Source organism: Toxorhynchites rutilus, chromosome 1 (assembly GCF_029784135.1).
Source record: "Toxorhynchites rutilus septentrionalis strain SRP chromosome 1, ASM2978413v1, whole genome shotgun sequence".
In the NCBI taxonomy this organism is placed as follows: Eukaryota; Metazoa; Arthropoda; class Insecta; order Diptera; family Culicidae; genus Toxorhynchites; species Toxorhynchites rutilus.
Window position 1 is genome coordinate 166,257,683 of NC_073744.1, and position 21,704 is coordinate 166,279,386.

At 40.1% G+C, this 21,704-nt stretch overlaps 1 protein-coding gene across 2 annotated transcripts in view; it reads left to right on the top strand.

The window, feature by feature from the left end:
* The first annotated feature begins 4,559 nt into the window (after positions 1 to 4,559).
* LOC129761854 (uncharacterized) overlaps positions 4,560 to 21,704 on the top strand; it is a 30,854-nt gene continuing 13,709 nt past the window's right edge. Inside the window, exons 1-5 of one of the 2 annotated variants that reach the window (XM_055759663.1) lie at positions 4,560 to 4,978; positions 5,048 to 5,231; positions 5,814 to 6,148; positions 20,142 to 20,371; positions 20,431 to 21,654. In XM_055759663.1, coding sequence (XP_055615638.1) covers positions 5,978 to 6,148; positions 20,142 to 20,371; positions 20,431 to 21,654 — 1,625 coding nt within the window. In that variant the 5' untranslated portion in view covers positions 4,560 to 4,978; positions 5,048 to 5,231; positions 5,814 to 5,977. Of the gene's footprint in view, positions 5,232 to 5,813; positions 6,149 to 20,141; positions 20,372 to 20,430; positions 21,655 to 21,704 lie in introns of both variants that reach the window. The other variant, XM_055759662.1, reaches the window with a different exon arrangement.

Consider the following 21,704-nt stretch of genomic DNA (forward strand, 5'->3'; position numbering starts at 1 on the left):
GATGTCGCCAATAAGCTGAATTTGTCAAGTTCATTCGTCCAGCGGACCAAGCAGCGGGAGGGCCTGCGTACATACAAGGTTCAGAAGGCTCCTACCCGCGACGAAAGGCAAAACATGGTGGGGAAGACGCGAGCCCGGAAGCTGTGCACCGAAATTCTGACGAAGCCGCATTGCCTGGTAATGGACGACGAAACCTTTGTCAAAGCGGACTTTCTTCAGCTGCCGGGCCTGTTGTTCTTCTCCGCAGAGGACAAATTCAGCGTTCCGGAGGAGATTCGCAAGCAGAAACTATCCAAGTTTGCCAAAAAGTACATGGTGTGGCAAGCGATCTGCTCTTGCGGAAAGCGGAGCGCCCACTTCGTGATGACCGGCACGGTAAACGGGCAGGTTTACCTTGAGGAGTGCCTACAGAAGCACTTACTACCACTATTGAAGCAGCACGAGGGCCCGACCATCTTCTGGCCGGATCTCGCTTCGTGCCACTATTCAAAGGACGTGTTGGAGTGGTACGAAGCCAACGGGGTCACCTTCGTGCCAAAGGAAATGAACCCGCCCAACGCGCCGGAGCTTCGCCCAATAGAGAAATATTGGGCGATTATGAAGCAGGCCCTCCGGAAGAACCCAAAAGTTGTCAAATCGGAGGCGGACTTCAAGAGAAAATGGATTTCTGTTCGAAAAAAACTACAACCTGACGTTGTACAGAACCTTATGGACGGGGTAAAGAGGAAGGTGAGAGCATACGGGCTTGGGCTCGAAGTATGAATAAAAAGAAAATGCCAAAAGTTGTTTAATAGTTTTTATTTTACTGTCTAAAATTTTCAAAAGGATCGGTCTACTGGGCGAATTTCTACAGCGTTTTTCCGTGATGCAATTTGATGTGACACACCCTTTATTATAGACGGAGGGCCTGATCACGAACGTCATTTCACGGTGAAAACGAAATGAAGTGCATATAACCTTTCATACAAATTAGAATTGGACGATCTTTATGAAAAGCTCGATCATGTCGAATCAATTCTCCTAACGGCATAAGGATCGATCCACTGATTAAATCGGTACCAAAGAATCGATCTTTGTCGAATCGAATAATCAAAGGATTTTTTTTCAATTTATTTGATTATTCTATAGGAGTGTCGTGTTTTCTCTAGACATGGAATACAAATTTCATATTTCTATTCAAACATCAAAAGCATTTTGTTTCGTTCCTCAGCATAAAAAGCACAAAGAAAAAATTAAAGCCCGAAAAAAAAATTATAGGAGGTTGTGCTCAAGACACGACCGCATTGTTGAAGTAGAACTACGATGTAGTTCAATTCAAGTCGCTTGTTTAAAATGCTACGAAAATTTTTAAATAACCATTTTACTAGTTTGGTCGTTTGTTTTTTTAATTGTAGAATCATTTAATGACAATTATTTGATGGTTCATTCTTGTGCTCGCAGAACAATACATGCTCGAGATAAGCGCAGCTGTCATTATTAGTGGAGAAAGTTTTGCTACTGGCAAGCGAAACCAAATCACATACAAAATTCCAGAATGACATTTACTTTCTTGGTGACTAAATAAGCGAAATAAACTCTATCTGCACGCGAACCCAAATAAATTAATGGCTTATTCCCCTTTATTCTGCGCGGCGAATGAGGTGAGATGGCAAAGTTTCCCGCTTTATTCTGGAAGCCGCCTTACTTATCAGCTCCTATTTGATACTAGAGTCGATAACATATGAGGATACGACTTCAAATCTCACCTAGTGACAAACTATACTCACCTCATTCGCCTTCGGGAACACCGTGATTTGAGCCATCTCACATCATTCGCCGCGTAGAATAGGGATGATTATAACATATTGAATAACTTTGGTGCACAACATCAACACCTGCTTCACCATAGCGTCAGTTCAATGCATTGATGCAATGTCAAAGGAACCAACGAAGTCTTTATGATGACAGAAAACAAATAATGTTAACTGCTTGGAAAAAGGCTTAATATTTGCCTCAGCAGAGATTCATTACTAATACCCTAGCGTAAATAATTCCTTTCCGCTATCTCCCCTCCTTATTTATATTTATCATTACAAATGCGGTTTCAATATATGTAGCGGATATGCACTATTTTTACGTACGGGTTATGAAGCATGCACGTACGCACACAAATATCCATATATCGATGGTTTGAAACAACTAAATATACACACACTTATCTCCGTTTCGTGCTTTTCTCAACAAAGCTCTTTTTGTTAATATTGCCAGTCTACATTGACTTAGCCAAATCACAGGCAAATTTCAGAACATTTATTTTCTTGGTGAGCCGACGATAACCTAACTTGGTGATTCCCCATATATTTGTGTAGCTCAAAACATTAATGCAATGGCGTCAGTTTGATGCAATGATTGTGTCATTTCCACTGGAATTGATATCAACATCTAGTTAAGTGATCCTTTGAGCCACTGGTGACGGTAAACACTCTCAGTTGCTGCAACTAGTTCTGTTTAGCGGTTTAACTGTTGACATTATGTTTAAAAATTTTGTTAGAGCGTCATTGGTGAGATTAAAATCGATGTATACTGGAAAACATAACAACAACAACAAAAAATCCAAGATCGAAAAAAATCGAAAATCGAAAGAATCGATTTTCTTGATTTTTTCGGGTCTAAAATATCGATCCAAAAAATCGGAAATCTGAATGAAAAAGATCGAAAAATCGAAATCCGAGATCACCCAATCCTAATACAAAACATTTCGTTTTCACCGTGAAGTGACGTTCATGATCAGTTCCATAGTCTAACTTTTTATCTGTGCGATTGTATATCGAAAACGAGGAAACAAATAAGTAGAATAAATAACATTCCCGCTATGAAACCACCATCGTTATATGAAACCATTGTTAGATACCATTTTTGTTCATTATTTTTGGACTTATTGGCAAAAACATGGTACTCTGTTCTTATTGTTGATACCCCTCTTGTACAGTTTTTACGTCAATGATATGGATGATTGTCTCCAGTGCCTCTTTCAAACTCAAAGATCCTTGCCGCTGAAATGGGTGCGATATACTATGCTCTAGGGATCATTGAAACACTGCCCATCGACCATTATTTTATTTTTTCAGACAGTCTCAGCTCAATAGAGGCAATCCGCTCAATGAAAGTTGATAAACGCTCATCTTATTTTCTAACAGGAATAAGACATCTATTGAGTGTTTTGGTCGAAAAATTATTCAAGATTACCTTAGCATGGGTTCCCTCTCATTGCTCGATTCCGGGGAATGAGAAAGCGGACTCGCTAGCTAAGGTGGGCGCTTCAGAAGGCACACTTTTTGAAAAGCAAATTGCCTATAATGATTTTTTTCAGATTCCTCGTCAGCACACGCTCGTAAGTTGGCAGCGCATGTGGAGCGAAGATGAGTTCGGTCGTTGGTTACACACGATTTGCCCTAAGGTCTCGACGAGTGCATGGTTCAAGAGATTGTAGGTCATGATTTCATTCGCGTGATATCTCGGCTCATGTCCAATCACTACAACCTAAACGCGCATCTCTATCAATCAAACAATCTGTGTGATTGTGGCGATGGCTACCACGACATCGAGCATATTGTCTGGTCGTGTATCCGGTTCCTTGCTGCTCGCTCTCAGCTCTCTAGAGCACTGAGAGCAAAAGGCAGACAATCGGATATCCCCGTCCGGGATATCTTAGGTAGCCGGGATCTTGATCTTCTGCTTCATCTATACCTGTTCCTCAGAAACGCCGATGTCAACGTTTAATGATGTTTCCTTCGTTGTGTCCCTGTTTCATATCCCTCCTATCCGATCTATAAACTTTTACTTAGTCGCGGCAATACATACACACACTCTTCACAGATACACGGGCCAAAGGTCGTGCAGTCCACTGATGATTCAACAAGAGCCAAAGGTTGTACCGCTCATGACAACTCTACACGAGCTGATGATTGCGCCGGCTAGTGACCATTCTATTCTGGATTCCTCGAGTCGAGAAGACGCACCACGCTAGATATGGGGTACAGACTAGGGGGGCGTTGCTGATTAATGGTCAGCTGCATCCCAATAGGAGGTATCCCGTGTCGGGCACACGTACAAAGCATCGAAGACTGCAACATACCAATTATGAGAACACTTGTAATACTAACCTCGAGCCGACCGCGAGTAATCGGTTACATATTACTAACATAGATAATAAGAAAAACTGTCAAAATATTGAACTCCGGCCCCGTCAGGCTAACGCCATATGAGCCTTGATAAAAATATATATTTTGGAAAAAAAATGGTACTCTATTACTTTTTATCAATAAAAACCATCACCATATTTGTTACATGCATATAACTAAGAATTCGCAGACGCAAACCTTTTTGAAATAACATCAAATAATCTCCAAACTGGCCCACTGTTTACATCCTTCTGCATTCCGATACAACAAGACTACCCCAACAGAAAGTGACTATTATTTTCCCTGCTGCTGTTTACCCGTTACACGCGTAACGCAACCGTAACATGACGACGCTTTCATAGCCGTGGAAATGCCTCAAAACAAAACCCGGGATACCTATGGTTTTCACTGCTTTTGAAAAGAAATGTGTATTGCCAAGCCCTCCGCACTGATGCGTCCGGCCAACGTTTTCCCAGCAACAGCATCAGGGGGGAAATCGACTGCGCAGGGCCACAGCTTCTGCACTAGCGAATCCTAGCGAATTGTTGCATATCGGCAGGCGACAGAAGGAAAATTTCTTCGCCACTCTTCAGAAGGTTTTCCGCACGATGGCTGTTGTTCAATTTATACAAAAACACTCACACAAAGTTCTTCTAAATCTTAGCAAAATTTACACACTCTATTAGATCTATTAGGATACCGATACAAAAAAAAAAGTTTTTAACCAAGTGCAACAACTCACAAATTCGCGCTGTGCATTCCGATAGTTTCGATCTTTACAAAAAGTACAAAATAATCACCAGCAGCCCGCTGATCAAGTACGGAAGGAGAAACAAAAGTGCAAATTTCCGAAACCCTAACAAAAGTTCTATTGTTTCGAAATCAAGTGCTAGGCGAGAGTGAACCACATTTCCCCTGCGGAGAAAATCGTCACCCAGCAGTGGTTTGCACCAAAGATTTTGCGAGCGCTCACAAGCAAAAACAGCCACCCTCGACAGAAATCGATTTAGGCCTTGGTTGTCCGTTTTTCGTTCCGTGTGGCCAACAACAGAGAGCGATGGAATTGTTCAGGTAAATCCAGTGCCGCAAAGTTGCTCTGTAAGATGATGATAAGCTAATGGATGTGGGTTGCGTTGGGTTGGGGGTAACGACAGACAACACCCCTCTCCACTCACTTTTTTTTTTTGACGGAGCGAAAACACTCCAGCCCATTTCCCAAGAATTTGGGCCTGTCATGCAAAGTGGGGCTCGTCGTCTCCACAGTGCCTTCGTCATTTCCAAGCTGCTGATTGGATGGGGAGAAGAGTAGAGTGGCCTTGAAAATTCCTACCACCCACACCCAACAGCAGTGTGGGAGAGCAGCGAGATTGCTGAACTGATTCGCATGATAAGGGCTCTTTTTCAGCCCTATTCATAGTGCAAGGAGAATAAAAACAAAAGCAAGTTCAACGAGAGATGGTTTCGCCTGAAGTTATGCTCGCTGGCGGTGATCAATGTTTTGCCTTTTTCTCACAGACTGAATTAAGAGAGTGGGTGGGACGGACACAACATGGGTTGGTGGGAGTGAAACCACCTGTGGCAATGTTGTTGTTAATAAAGCTTTTCCCTCTCGTTTCATATCTTCGCGCCTGCCTCAACCCTTCGCCACGGTAGAATTGATGGCAATCGAGGAATTTTGGAGTGTCACTGTATTGCGACTTCTGCTAATGCTGCCACCGCGGCTTCGGCTGGGCTGAGCTAGAGATACAAAGTGACTTTTGTGAAGCCGGGAGAAGCACTTCCTGTCCCCTCGCTCGTTTGGCTCACGGTGGAATACGATGGATGTGGTGGTGCTGATTGCTTGCTTGGCTCTCGTCGGAACGCTGCTGATTGTGATGCTGCTGTTGTGCCGACTGATCCAGCCATACGATATTGCATGGTTTCTGTCGAGCCGGGAGGATAAGATCAATCTGTCCAAGATGAAGCTGTACAACTCGAATGGATACTTGGTGAGTAGTGAGTTTTTTTTTGTTGCAAATCTTATGGAAATCTCATTACGCTAGAGATGTTATCCTAATTTTCCAAACTATCAACTAAAATCAAACTAAAATAAAATTAATGCTTTAATACCGAAATCAGTTGGCAGAACTACAGGAAAAAACACATAATACATTAAATTGGACAAATCAAAACTATTGTGGTCGTTTTTTTTCGTTCATCGCTACGCCACGGTTGACTGAAATTTAACAATAACTTCGAATTTCTTCCAAAATTTGCAAGCAAGTAATCAGTTGGTGTAGCGAAAAGTGTGACTGATATACTCTCCTATGCCTCTTTTAATACAATTTTGACGTGGGACTACGTCTAACCGGAATATATGGAGGGTAAAATGAAAACCTAAACACAGAACATGCAGGAAAAAATGAAAGATTTCGAATGCTTATAGCTCGAACATTTCGTACTGGATAGGAGAGATGTTTGCATCACTTGATAGGGAATATTTCTACGCATCTATCGCAACTAACAAAATGTTGTTTTTCATTAGATAAACAATTGAATAACTGTAAAATATTAGGCGCTATCTAAACGCCCTAACTGCATCGTTTTGGTTGGCCCGATTTACGGTTTCCCTAACACATCCATCAAAACCAAGCAGCCTTGGGGAAATCGGCATTGCAAACACATGAAAGTATGGGGACTTTTGTTCTCATCGAAAAATGTTCCCTAACACAGACTTTAAAACCAAGCAGCGAAATCGGCATTGCAAACACACGAAAGAGCCTAGAGGCGAATGAACTGAAAAGTTTAAACCCTCTTAAAGCCAAAAAGAAGAAGAAGAACACACGAAAGTAGGGGAAGCTTTTGTTCCCACCGTAATGTGTTCCCTAATAGAGATTTCTAAACCAAGGTGCCTGGAGAAATCGGTATTTCAAATTCATGCAAGTCGGGGGTATTTTTGTTCCGACTGGAATGTGTTTCCCTAACACAGACTTCAAATCCATGGAGCGTGGGGAAATCGGCATTGCGAATTCATACAAATCGGGGGTATTTTTGTTCCGATTGAAATGTGTTTCCCTAACACAGACTTCAAAACCGAGGTTTCTGGGGAAATCGGCTCTGCCAATAAATGCAAACTGCGAGTACTTTTGTCCTCGCTTGTCTTTCTGCAGAGTGGAATATGTCTGTCCTAACATGATCTTCAAAACTTAGGAACCTGGGAAAATCGTGCAGACACTAGAAGCGAATGAACTTCCCAGTTTCAAGCAAATTCGAGATTCGAGAAGTATGTACACTTTTGGGATGTAAACTTCAGAGGGAAATGTAAAATAAAATAATCGTTTAATTTTTTTTTTGTCTTTATTGGAAAGATTTTCAGCCTTAAGCTGGTTCATCAAACGTTTGATAATTCTTCCGTACATATATTTTGTTCTAGTCATCATACCAAACGTAAAAGGTCCGTCATTAAATTTACTTGTAACGAAGAACAATCAATCACAATAAATGAATTGACTTTACATGGCATTTGTTCATTTTTTTCACTCACAGAGCAAATATATTGAACTCAATTGAATTTGGAAACTGTTTCATACAATCAAGAATTTAATCAATACAAACAAATGATTGCTAAGCTAAGATAGTTCCACGTCAGCCTTGCGGTTATATCATAGATATAACCCACTCATTTTTTTATGAAATAATCTTCGGGACGATCATATTTGGTGAAATGAAACGGATCAATTGAAAGTTGCGAGCATACTTTCACTTGCGGAATGCAACTCTTTTATGATTATGAATATAGCCCCTTCGAGTATTTTCAATCATCAATAAAAACTTCTGCTTTCCAAATTGAAAGGAAACGACAGCAGAAAATAACGAAACAGAAGAAACAATGCATCACTATGCGTAGAGAAATGATTTTTACCGAAATGAAAAGAACAAGTAAACAAACATTTTCACTTCTTAGTTTCCCAAAAAGACAAGTTCTGAGTCTAGTGATTGAATTCCGAATGACGCAACACTTAACGATAAAATTGAACAATACATAACAGAATGTAGAAAATGTTGTCCAATACATAATAATACAATTGATACTGGACTACGAAATCATTCTATTCAATTCGCTTGTTTGTGACTAAAATAGTAGAATGAAACGATGTTTCGGAATCTACATTTTAGTACCGTTTTTGTGTGACACAATTGTCCGATAGTTTACGTGGTTTTGTAGAATCAGTTAAAGATGGTTGATTCAGTCTTGCCATTGCGAAAATATTGAACAAGCTGGCCAAACGTCGAAATAATCTTAGTGTCAGCACATGAACTTAATCGCAGAGGAACCGAAATATAGAGGCAACCCCTCTGGCCGCGAATATCACGCTAGCTTTCCTCCTTTTCTCTGATGACTGTAAAGACAGGGCGGCGTCTTTACTGACTCTTTAGAGATCGAATCACTGAAAGTAGCGCAATGAGAATGGATCGCTATGCATTGTGCATGTTTCAACATCGGTCGATATGGGTGTGAAAAAATCTGTACAAAAGCAGAACAACAACTGCCCTTGTCTTTTTCTTCCTTGTATTATAAAGGATTTGAACTTGAAAGATCATTCGCTTCTAGATTTAAAAACGCCAATTAGATAATCAAAACTAGCTATCTCGTAGCCTACAGGCTGATGCCACACTCCCGGTCTCTCTCACAGCTGTCACAAAATGCAATCACAGGCGCTTACTTATTGTTTCGCCATCACCTTACTTCCACATTTCTAATGAACAAAACACAAAACTATAGTAACTTCCACCCCCCCATCGACATTTCATAAAAAAAATTATAGGAGGTTGTGTCCAAGATACGACCGCATTGTTGACGTAGAACTACGCTGTTATTTTATATAAGTCGCTTGTTTATACCTTCGGATATTATTCTATAATGCTGTGAAATTTTAGAAACAACTGATTGATGATTCATTTTTGCCCTCGCAAAACAATCGTTTGTCGCAATTCATTTCATGTCAATGCATTGAAAATTTACCTCGAAGGCTATTCCGGTGGCCTTTTTCGAAATTGACATAGACTCGGCTACAGTCGATTATATACATGTTGCACCAGCACCATTATTCCATATCTCATAACTACATCAATATATCTTTGGCACCGCATGTAAACAACAACAATGACAACACTTGCAAGTATCAAATATCATGCTACATGTTATTTAGTATTGCCTCAAAGGAATCGCACCTCTAGATATCGTTCGTACAAACTAAGCGTAAACCAAGCGCCAAACAAGCGTTCACCATAGCATGCATACAGAGCCATACATTGGTGGCTTGAATCTACTAGCAAAATAAACATTTCTCATCATTTTGCGCTATTCTCAAAAGAAACGCTTCTGTTAATATTACTGGCCTCGAAAAGAGTTGCATTACATTCTTATGCTCGAGATAAGCGCAGCTGTCTCCCTTAGTGGAGGAAGTTTTGCTACTGGCAAGCAAAACCTAATTACATACAAAATTCCAGAACATTTACTTTTCTTGATGGTTGTTATTAACTTTTTTTTGTTAATAACAACATCGAAAACAGTAGCAATGCTTCATTATGATCAATATTAGCGCAAATGCAATCCTAGTTGAAGGCAGTTTTGCGACTGGCACGCGAACCCAAATAACTTATAACATTCCAGTAAGATATTCAAGATGCTTAGTATTCTCAAATATTTTTTGGTGCACAACCTTAACGTCTGCTTCGCCATAACGTCAGTTTAATGCATTGATGCATTCTCAAAGGCACAAACGATGCCCTTATGAAGACGGAAAATAAACAATGTTAACTGCTTGGAAAAAGACCGAATTATGCCACACAACTTGTACTCTGCTGTAACACCCATCGATGCGAATTCGCTGATGAGTTTGTCAAGAGCGACCGCCTTCACCACCAGCGGATTGAGTTTGATTTTGGTTGCTGCATGGGCGTTTACATTTTCGACCGACGCGCCGAAATCGCCTACTTCGCTGTTGTTCGGTGCGGTGTCACATTCGCGAAGGCTCGGTTCAGTGCGAGCGCTTTTCTCTGCACCAACACCGCGTGCATCATTAGATGACGCTTACCTGGAAATTTTATTGCCCCTGGCAATGCGTTCGTTTTTTGCAGGGCTCGAGCCTGCCGAGAACACACGATACGAATAACGCGAAAAACGAACAGAAAAATTAAACGACGATTTCCAAGTTGGTTTACCACTGGTGGGGTTCAATTTTAAGGTAGGTTTAGAGTTCCCGTGAACGTGAACGCGGACAAACACTTTTTTGTTAATAATTCATCAGTTCATATATAAAACGCGAGGAAAACATCTTGAAACGATAGGAAGAAAAATTTTCTAGTTTAAAAACATGTTTAAACACAATTCATATTGATAAAAATGAATTAATTCAATATTTCACAACAGTTCTGAATTTCCACCGTGGAATCGAGATGTTGATGAACTCACCATAGTTCACCGACTTCGGTGAACGTGAACGTGAAAACAGTGGTGAATATAGACGTCAAAATATTTCCACGTTCATCTTCACGTTCGAATGTCCCAAGGCATTCTGAAAATTATTTCACCGTGAACTGTAAAAGGATATGTTTAGCAATTCTCAAGTTTTCAATGAAAATTTTGATATGGATGCAATTTCAATCAATCGGATCTCTGCGCGGGTTAAAAAACTTCGTTGGTTTGGGTTGATTCGTGAACAACTGTATATTTTATCCGGATTACTTTATTGAAGATCGATGTTTATTTACTTCACGTTCACTATCGAACTTTTAATATGAACGTGAACGTGAAAAAAATCATTCTATTCACCACTATTTTTTGAGTTGTTTGTTCGTAATGTAGTTCACCGTGAAATGATTGTCCTATTCCACCACCTGTTCAGGTTCACGTTCACGGGAACTCTAAACCGGCCTTTAGATCGAAGCGCAGCGAAAGCAAAGTGAACTGGATTACTCAACAGTCCGATGCCGAATGAAAGTTTGCCTTTCTTTCTTTCTTTGTTTTTAAGAGGCTTTAAACTTTGCAGTTCATTCGCCTCTAAGGTTTGCCTCAGCGAGATCCACTGTTTATACTCTAGGCAAGTATTCCACTTCATTCTTCTTCTTTTCCTTTGTTCACGGAGACTTTAAATCCTACGATTTCCCCTCCGTTGGTCGTCGATAAGTTGCTCGTTATTGATTGCTCTGTTCGGGAAAGCACTCAAATGGACAGAACAAATGTATGGGAAAATAGAAATACTTAAAGTTTTCATGAATTTTGATCATTTACTAACAAGGGGATTCTAATGTATGGCATATTAAACAAATCTTACGGAACTTCCGATTCGTTTAGTATGTAAATCGCAAAAATCCGTTCGCGGCAAAAATAGTTATTAACGTTAACTTTATTTCATAAAAACGTGACCTGTTTTCTGATTTGACACCCTTAATGAAAGACGTAGTTCTACGTCAAAAACCAAGAGCAATATGTACGCGTGAAGCGATAATACAAAAACACTCCCCACCAGACGGGATGAAGAACGACATTTCACTGAACTTATTCACAACACAGTATCGACCCTCCAAAGCGATTTTGTTCTCGGGCGTCGCGTTGCACAAAATTACCGTGTGTATGTACACTGAGAAAAATAATTAGTAAATATAACGAATTTTTTGGTAAATACTACCAATCTATAGTCATTTTCGACCGTACTAATAAACACATATGTCAAGCAGAACCATGATTCTGAAGCCCAATATCGACTACATTTTCTCGCCGAAAATGCACGTATCAGAATTATATCCTTATTATACCTCCGTATTGCCTTATGGGAACAATGAAAATGGTTAATACGCGCTTTTCTCACCAGTTTTCAGATATGACAATATCCAAGCTTACTAATGTTATCAAGTAAAATATACTTATCTCTGGTAGGGATGTGAGTTTGTTGACAATATGTTCCAAAACATTTGTACATTCTACTAATATTGCATTACCAAATGTATTTGGTAGTTTTCGACCGAGGATTTTTCTAAGTGTAGAGTTAGGGCTTGTGGTATCCTAGATTTAGTGTGTAGTTTCAATGACAGTTCGCGTGTATTGATTAGAGATGGGCAAAACAGTTCACTTTGATGAACGGTTCACTCACTAACCGTTCATCTACGTGAATCAGTTCTTTTGAACCGTTCTTTCGTTCAGCGGTATTAAGAACAACATAGAATGTTGGCTGGAACCCAACATCAATAGACAGCTATTAATTGATATCGTTGGATTGGATAGTGTACGTATGGTATTTATGTAATAATTTGATCCGCACAAAATATGTGCAATTTTTCATATTATCTTTTTGGACAACACACTGGTTCCATGTAAGATTACATATTTCATAATGTTCATTCAGGGAAAAAAATCAACAGCGATTTTCACTAACAATCAATTATACAAACAATCACAATAACACGTACACGCAATAGACCAATCAATGAATTGAAAGCCACGAAAAAACTTTTTTCTCAACATGCCCTCACTATAAAATTTTATATTTACCTAATCCATGAATCGCCCCAGCTTCCCCCAGATTTTTGGATTGGTGCTTGTCCAATAACGCATATTTTGCTTATTGACGAAGCCATTCAGCCAGAAATGAGCCTCATTTCTGAAGACGATTTCCGGATCACTTTTAAGTTGTTGCTCAGCCCAATTCACGAACATACGACGCTTCTGGTGGTCAAGCGGCTTCAGTTCTTGCGTCAATTTGATTTTGTTAGGTTGTAGGCCAAGATCTTTTCGCAAAATTCGCCACAACGACCTCACAGAGATGACCAACGCTTCAGATCGACGTGTGACAGACTGATTTGGGTCTTTCTTAATTGGTGCGCTAGCGGCAGCAATATTCTCGACAATACGGGCACTTCTTTGTCTCACTGGCACGGGAACATTTTGCACTGTGCCTGTGGATTCAAATTTTTCCACTAGACGCTCAATTGTTCATCTGGCAGGACGATTATGACGACCATAAATTAGACGTAGCGCTCTTGAAGTTGAAGCCATTGACTCCGAATTTCGGTAGTAAATTTTAATGATCTCAAATCGTTGTTGGATCGTATATTTTTCCAGTAAATAAATGAGTATTTTTTTCATGCTAATAAAACAGATTTTTCTCTACACTGATATTTTATATTTCGGAGCGGATATTTTTCTGTTGGTGATAACACAATTGGCTCTTAGGGTTCTGTGGTGTTATACGATGAGACTTTTGTTGTGATAATAGCATTATTTCCTCTTGTATGAGGCTGAAGGTGAAGTTACAGCTGAATGGATTTCCATTCAACAGTTTTACAATATAACGGGTGAGTCGTAAGAAGCGGGACTAAACAAAAACACATTTGGTGAACAGGTTTTTTACGTAGAACTACGTCTTTCATTTCTATACTGGAGTGTGAGGTCAAAGTTTTGAAAACGAGAGCGTTGCGCCGGAACAACAAGATTTTGACCGTTAATACAATAGCTTAAAAATTGCAGCTAAAACAGGTTATTCGAATCACACAAATCTGTACATAAGCTGGCGCCCGCCCGGAAATCCATTTAGTTGTGATTGAAAAGTTACGGGAGGAAGGTTTCGCTCGTTCACTCAAACACTATGCTCTTCTCCCAATGCCATTTCTTTCCTGCCACCGGACTGAACGGAGCCCCATTGTTTTGGTAAAAGTTATAGTTCTATCATTGGATGCTCACGAATGCCGCTATCGACCGGTTATTCCAATTGCTGGGAGTTGGAAGGGGGAGGAGGGGTATTATTTGCACTGGGTATTTTCGAGGAGGAATCGATTTCTCCTTTGAGCGATAATTTCAATCGAAAAATGAAATGTCTAAGAGCTATATACCTGTTACTTATTGATTGCTAAACCAACGGAAGTCCTACGTCCACCTTGCGGTTTTATCACAGATCTAACACACTTCTTCTTTTTTTTAATTTGATTCTTTATTGTATTTTCATAAGTATATGGACGTTTGAGGTGTAAAACAATTAGACAGATAGTGGCCCTTTATCTTCCCGGAACCCTTGCTATCACGGTCTGGTTCATCTTGAGGCCTACATTTTTTCGCACATCTGATAATACGGGATTTGAGTTGTCGAGCTGTGGTGGCTTCCCAACACGTTTGGGGGATTATCTACTTTACGTACAAACGGTATGTTATGGGGGTCACCCAATCCAGAGTGGACAGTGCGTAATGGCACAAAGTTAGATCCGGTCAGAACACAATATCATCATTCCTGTGGTGCTTTTTAAGCAACAATTTTCTGGCAAACAGTTTTTCGTGTAGCCACCTCCGAATTCGGATGTTGGCACGAACAACGCCCACAAAGAGGAGAACAAAGCCACAGCTGTTTGCTTCTCTCTAGCGTGTGTGGCGAAAACGTGGCAAGAATTCAGTCATAGCAGTGGAACTCCATACAATTCACTGACTAAAAAGTGTCCACATTTTCAATCCTTGTTTACATGAAGAATAATTTTTTTCCAGGCATACTTGATTTGAGAGTGTATCGATTTCTAACTGTCTTGACGCAAGGTCCTTTAATGAAGAATGATAAGATGGGAAGGTTTATATAAACATGTTCAGACCTACATAAGTTTATTCAAATATTATGATTGGCCTTATATAACTATTGCAATTGCAAGTGCAATTTTATCAAAATTCAATAATCAATTCAATTCAATTCAATATTTTTTTCTAATATGGTTATCAAAAATCCATGATTACCTTTGCTTTATCATTTACCCACCATTATTTGTCAATTTTTCCTGTTTTTTGTTCTTTGATCTATCATTTTGACAGTTCCATTTGAGAGATTTAAAATTGCGAAAAAAAAATTGCGACAAGATAGAAATTTGTTTTGAAAGAACGAATTGTGGTAAATTTTCTCAGCTTTATAATTAAAGTTCTGAGTTTATTGGATGACAGGTTGAAGTTGATTCATAGAAGTATAAGATATCATTTGATATATAAATTTTTGAAATCGGCTCAATGGGTGAAAAGTTATGAATTTTCGGAAGAAATCATGAGTTTTATGTGTTTTTTTTAATTCTTATCTTTCAAACCATTGAGCTTAGTTTAAGGATCGACATATCAAATGGAATCTTATCTTTCTATGAATCCGCAAATATGCCTAGCATTAACGTAGAGAACTTAACCAAAAAACCACAAAAAGTGTCTTCGATTGTAGGATATGTAATAACGAAAAAATGTTATATGATAAAATTTAATTAAATATAAAAAATAACACACTTACGATGGTGATATCCGAAAACATATTTGAAAAAATATAAACATACATACAGTATACATTCGCTTATTTGCATTTTTTTTTAGTTGGAGTGCTTTTTAATTGGCGGTTCGCTAGTTTGAGTGGAGCACGCGCCAATTAAAAAGCAATCATCCTTCATATTTAATTGTATGTCAGCTTTATTCTGTTGCTTCAATACCATTTTTTTAAGGGTTTTCGAATGTTAAACTGAAAAATAAAAGCATAATATAAAATGTTTTAGTTTTGCAGTTCGTTTGACAAATGTTTTCATTCTAAAAAAAAAGACCCGTATTATTTTTTTTATTAGGGTGCCATTCACATCTTAGGGTGGCCCGAAAAATCAATTTTCGTCCACTTTTTCCCAAAAAAGGCTGTTTTCAAAAATTCATAACATTTGCAGCACTGAACTAATTTAGTTGATCAACATATCAAATTGAAGCCAATGAGCTAGTCTTTTATCAATATATATTATTGAATATAGATCACGCAAAAACTGATTTTAATTACTGATTGTAGTCATTTTTTGTTGTTTTATTGGCTTTGGACTAGAGGGTGCTATAAAAAGGCTTTTTACGGAGTTTGTTCGAAACTGAAAAAAAAAATCAGATTTATTCAGAAATCATATTTTTATTTGTAGTATTTTAAACATACATACATTATTAATTCGTATAATTATTTAATAATTAAATTTATTGTGTTTACCATGATGATGCGTGTTTATCATGTTGATGATGATGCTAACATCAATAACATTATATACAGTAATTTACTTTTAATGCGACATGCCGAGGCACCACTCAGTGTCGCATTGGAGGTGATTTTGAGCTGTAATTGGACATTGGCGATGATAGTGGTACAGTGTAGACGTCTGGTGGCGACTTTCACTGTGGGGCCACCATTTAGGCCCCGTACTCGATGTTTATAAAAATGTCCAATTAGGCCACGGTGATACTGCTTGCAGCTTCTTACGAAAATAAGGCTGCACGAAACGCATACAATCGTGAGAAGTAAACAACTACATATAATTATGTTGGTGTGGTTACATTGCTTTCCACTTGCTTCGTTCGAATTCAACGGCTTCTATCGAACAGAATTGTTTGTTTCTCTTCGTCAGTCATCGCACAATCGAGTTTTCGTGCGTACTCCGATCCAGTGTCACCTCGGCCTCAGAGATAAAAATGTCCAATTAAACGTGTCGCATTACAGCTCTGTCCAACTAGCAAAATGTCGCATTAAATGTAACTCACTGTACGAACCTCCCACTATATATATAGCGTAACCATCTTTCAAATTTTTCGCTGCTTACATTTTCTTACCACAAATCGTTGCCACTTTTTCCCCTCAAATTCCACTTCTCTTCTCTGATTTAGTTGTTGTATATTATTGGGCTCTAAGAAGTGACATCGTAGATGCCCTTGTCGAGTGTCAGATGATTTTGCCTCGTAGATGATTTGAGTAGCTAGCAGAAGAACAATGATTGGCGAAGGAAGATAATTTTTAAGGATATTTGTACCATTTTTTCGTGGAGCTGATCAAGTAAATGTGAATGAATCAATTTAAATGATCCGATGCTAAAGGCTGCAAGGCTTTTTACTGCAACGAATATTTTCGATGGTACAGAGTTTTGGAAGAAAAAGTACGGATGAAAAAAAATTGTACCTCTTCTGTTACAGATGAAAATGTGGCAACACTGTCTGTATGTGCTATCTGAAAATTTGAGTCTGTAATCTGTCATCTATAGTTCGTATCTGAAACATGGAATGGTTCCCGGAAAATATCGCGCCCGAAAACAACTGCAACATAAGTAGGCTAGAAATATTCTGACGCGGAAAAACATCATGGGTATGAGATGGTCTGTGCTGTCCAAATGAAAATACCTGTAATTGTGGGAATTTCTTCATATCGTGGTGCAATAGCTTCCAATTGTAATGAATTATATACTTCAAAACAAAAATTAATCAGGCAAAGGTATGCCGTCCGACGCTCCCTAAAGCTCGTCGGACCTGGCTAAAAGATAGTATCATATGGTTCAAGCTAACCGGGCAATCAATGGAACACAGGATTGCGTGCGTGAGACCGTCGCTTCCGACGGCGGGTCGACGGTCGACTCGAATATACATGCAAGTCGGGGGTCATCATCTTGGCGGCTTGGGCCTCGATTCCTTATCCTCGTTGAATAGGGACTTCGCCCGCATTATATTAATTTATAATAGACATCACCTTTTTTCTCGGAGGGGCAATTATACCCATGATGTTTTTCACGCGCCACAATATTTCTAGCTTACTTGTGATATTACACTTTTTCTAAGCAGTTGGTTTCTGGTGCGATTTTTCTAGCCACGGATGCGATCTAATGGTAGCAGCTATCACTGAGGAGAGAATAAGTACATGAGTATAGTCACCCCCCAAGTCGCTTAAAAGTTCTCGCAGAAAGAAAAAAAAATGTAAGAGGTTGTATCTAGGACACGACCGCGTATTTTTGACGTAGAACTACGCAATTATATTACACACATGTTTACCACTCCGAATATTATTTTGGATTGCATCGAATCTTTTGTAATAGATTACGTTCTTCGTTACAAATAAATTTGATGAACGTCTTTTTACGTTTGATATGATACCTAGGACTACCAAAATATGTGAATGGAAAAATTGTCGAACGATCATTGTATTTTACATTTCCCTCTAAAATTATTGCACATCTCATGTTTACGTAGTTCTCGAACCGCGAAAGTTCATTTACACCTAATATCTGAAATGACGATTTTCCCAGACTTCTCGGTTTAAAAGTACGTTTTAGGGAAACATATTCCGCTCTGCACAACGACAACTTACTTACTTATGAATCCTGCGCCGGTTGGTCGGCGCATAGGGCCGAGTAAAAAGATCTCCACTGCTGACGATTGCCTGCTTTGCACTTGACTTGACGCCAGGTGAGGTTCTCATCGACAGTCTGGATGACAGTTGTAAGGTAGGTTGTAAGGTAGTTCGCCTCCTCGTGGTGCATCCTGGATATCGCTAAATGAACTACAAAAGCCGAGCGGCTGTATCTCAGGTTAGGGGCGGCTCAAGCAGCGTCTGTCTCGGAGCGAGCGGCTGAATATGGAATGCGATTCCCGCCAGCTCTATCTAAGATGGCAGCCCCATCGCGGGATAGTGACTTTAGGCCAACAACCTATTGTCTACGAAACAATTAAAAAGTTACAGAAACCGAAATAAGAAGATCAACTGGATTTTTGGCACAACGACAAGCGAGTACAAAAGTACTCAACATCAAAAAATACCCCCGACTTGCATGTATTTGCAGAGCGGATTCCCCCACATTAATTTTGAAGTCCGTGTTGGGGAAACACAGCTCAGTGGGAAAAAATACTCCCGACTTGCATGTTTTGACAAAGCAGATTCCCCCAGGCACATTGATTTTGAAGTCTGTGTTGGGGAAACCGTAAATCGGGCCAATCAAAACTTGGCAGTTAGGGCGTTTAGATAGTTCTTGACATTTTACAGTTATTCAATTGTTCATCTCATGAAAAATAACATTTTATTAATTGTGATAGACGCGTGCAAATATTTCCTATCAATTGATGCAAACATCTTTCCGATCTTTTGAGAAATGTTCGAGTTTCAAGCATTCGAAATACGGGTAGGGTTAGCACACAAATCGGCAAAACAAATATATGGGAAAAAGGAGTTTTCATGAATTTAAACCGTTTAGAGATTAGCGAATTGTAATGTATAGCATATCAAACAAATCTTAGAGAATTTCCGATTCGATTGGTATGCAAATCATGAGAATTCGTTCACAGTGAAAATAGTTATTCTGGTTAACTTTATTTCATAAAAACGTGACCAGTTTTCTGATTTGGCACCCTTTCTGAAAGACGTAATTCTACGTCAAAAATCTAAAAATCTATAACGAAAAAAATCATGAGTTTTAAATGGTTGGGCTCACTACAATATCTCAATATTATGGTCCCAATGGTTCAAGGATCTCACAGGAGAAGTGGTGAGGCACTAGAACTAATGAATAGCACATCGCGTCATGGAATATTACACGGATACATACTAGCAGACAGCATAAAAACTTAACACTACGGGGCTGTCTTTTGAAGCTTCTTTTCTTGTTACAAAAATATATATCCACTAGTCTAGTTCTGAAGCCTAACTTGCATCGGAATAGCCCGTATCGTATATATATGGCCAATAATATACATGGATTGAATTATGGTATCGTATTGTTTCAATAGAAAGACTTCGTAGCGTGTGTGAAGGTCACATGTTAAAAAGTCTAAAAATCGTCTCAATGGAATCGCGTCTTTAAAATCCAACTTCTTTCGACGTTGTTTCGGTATTTGTTCCACCGCTTTTCAACCAAATATTCGCAAGTAAAACAAACTCGTCTTTCTTCCTGTGTGCAATCTTAACTTTGGGATTGATTGAGAAGATATATTGAAATATTGAAAAGCTCTTTATCAAACCAGCTTCAAAAAATATGGGTTGTAAGCATTTGTCTTCTGATGTTGATTCAATGTTCTTTCTAGGAGAGTATTTCGCGAATAATCTTACTCCAAGAAGCGCTGTTTCTGTTAAACAAAGTAGTCAACTGTTGTACCCAAAACAAGATAACATCTCTAATAAATGCAATAAAATAGGTTTCGTATATGTTTAAACCGAATCATTCTTTCAACAGATGCACTCTGGGTCGGAAATTTTCCTGGGTTCCACGGGTAGTTTCCAGCGATTCGATTCGGTTGATCGAGACTGCAAACCCCAGTATGGGCAAGGATCAGGACTAACCGTTCCCTCGTGGAGAACCTCGTCCATCGAAGAATCCGAAATTCCTCCGCAACCGCTGAGACCAGCTCCCTCGCCCAAAGAGCCAAAGCTGTCCCGAGATAAGGCTATTATCCACAAACAAACGTAAGTAAATATCAGAGAGCCTTTCAGAGTGATTTCTACAGTGTTTCCTTTCATTACAGCTCAGAACCGAAACCTGCTAGCGGGACAACAATGATCTCCCCAATACCGCGACCGGTTCCCCGTAAACAGCATTCAGCTCCGATCTCGTTCCCACTACCAGTGCTAAGCTCACCTCGCGACAAGCGCTTCCATAACGAGACCCACATCTGCACCAATCCCTTCCTCAACCAACCCCCTCTCAAAGAGGAAGTCGATCCTCCGCCTGTCATGCTTCCTCCACCACCACCTGCGCAACATATGGCGCGCCCATCTCCGGAACCACCCTTTCTCCAGCGGCTCATAAAATCCGCCAACAATCCGTTCGTTTCTGATTCCCGCAAGTCCGACGACGAATGCTTCTTCAGCTTCGAACCCGCAACAGTGCAGTCCGTATTCGGCGAAGACGATCCGCTGCGGCGGGCAGAAAAACGATTATCGAAGCTTGAAAACCTGCGCAAAATGTCACGGCTAATCGAAAGCAATCAAGTACTGCTGAACATCTATCAGCAGTTCAACAACACATTGGACCGCACTTGCGAAATTGACCAATCAGCGGCGCCACCGGCCGCTAGCAGAATCACACCGCCCATGCTTTTCGCAGGGCCCTCGTCATCGTCATCTACTTCACCCCTGGTGTCACCCAAATTTACAGAAAACACCCCAGCGCAGCTCTCACCACCTCGCTGTTCTCCACCGCCAGTGGCTGTGAGTCGTACGGACAGCATCAAGTATCAGGATTCACCCCGCACGGAAGCCGGTGACAACATCAAAATCCCTACGGTGTCTAACAGTATTAAACATATCCTCCGCAATCGCTCCTTCTCCGAAACGGAGTTCAACGAACGGAAGTTGTTCAAAAGTATCGCACTGGCCGAGCAAACCTCTCCCGCGCCGCTGTTGAAGAATTCATCCCACAAGGACCTCACGCGGTACTACAACGGGACTCCTCCGCTTGGTGCAGCGTATGGAAGCCATGACTCAGTGGTGCTACAGAAAACTGTTTCCGAGTCTTTCCTGGAGCAGTACTCACTTGGGCGGACGGAGTGTGATCGCGGTGGAGGTGGCACAGCCATCGCACTTAACAGTTTCATGAGTAATCCTGGAACAGGATCGGAACGGGTACGATCGGTGATATCGTCGGCGTCCAGCGAATCGGTCGCCTCGCAGTCATCTGTGATCTTCAGTGACCTGGAGTCGGTCCAGCCAATTACCGGGTATTTGTGCGTTGGCTTGCAGTATGATAAGTAAGATGTCTGATGAGAGCGATTGATGTTCTAGTTGATAATCATTGCTT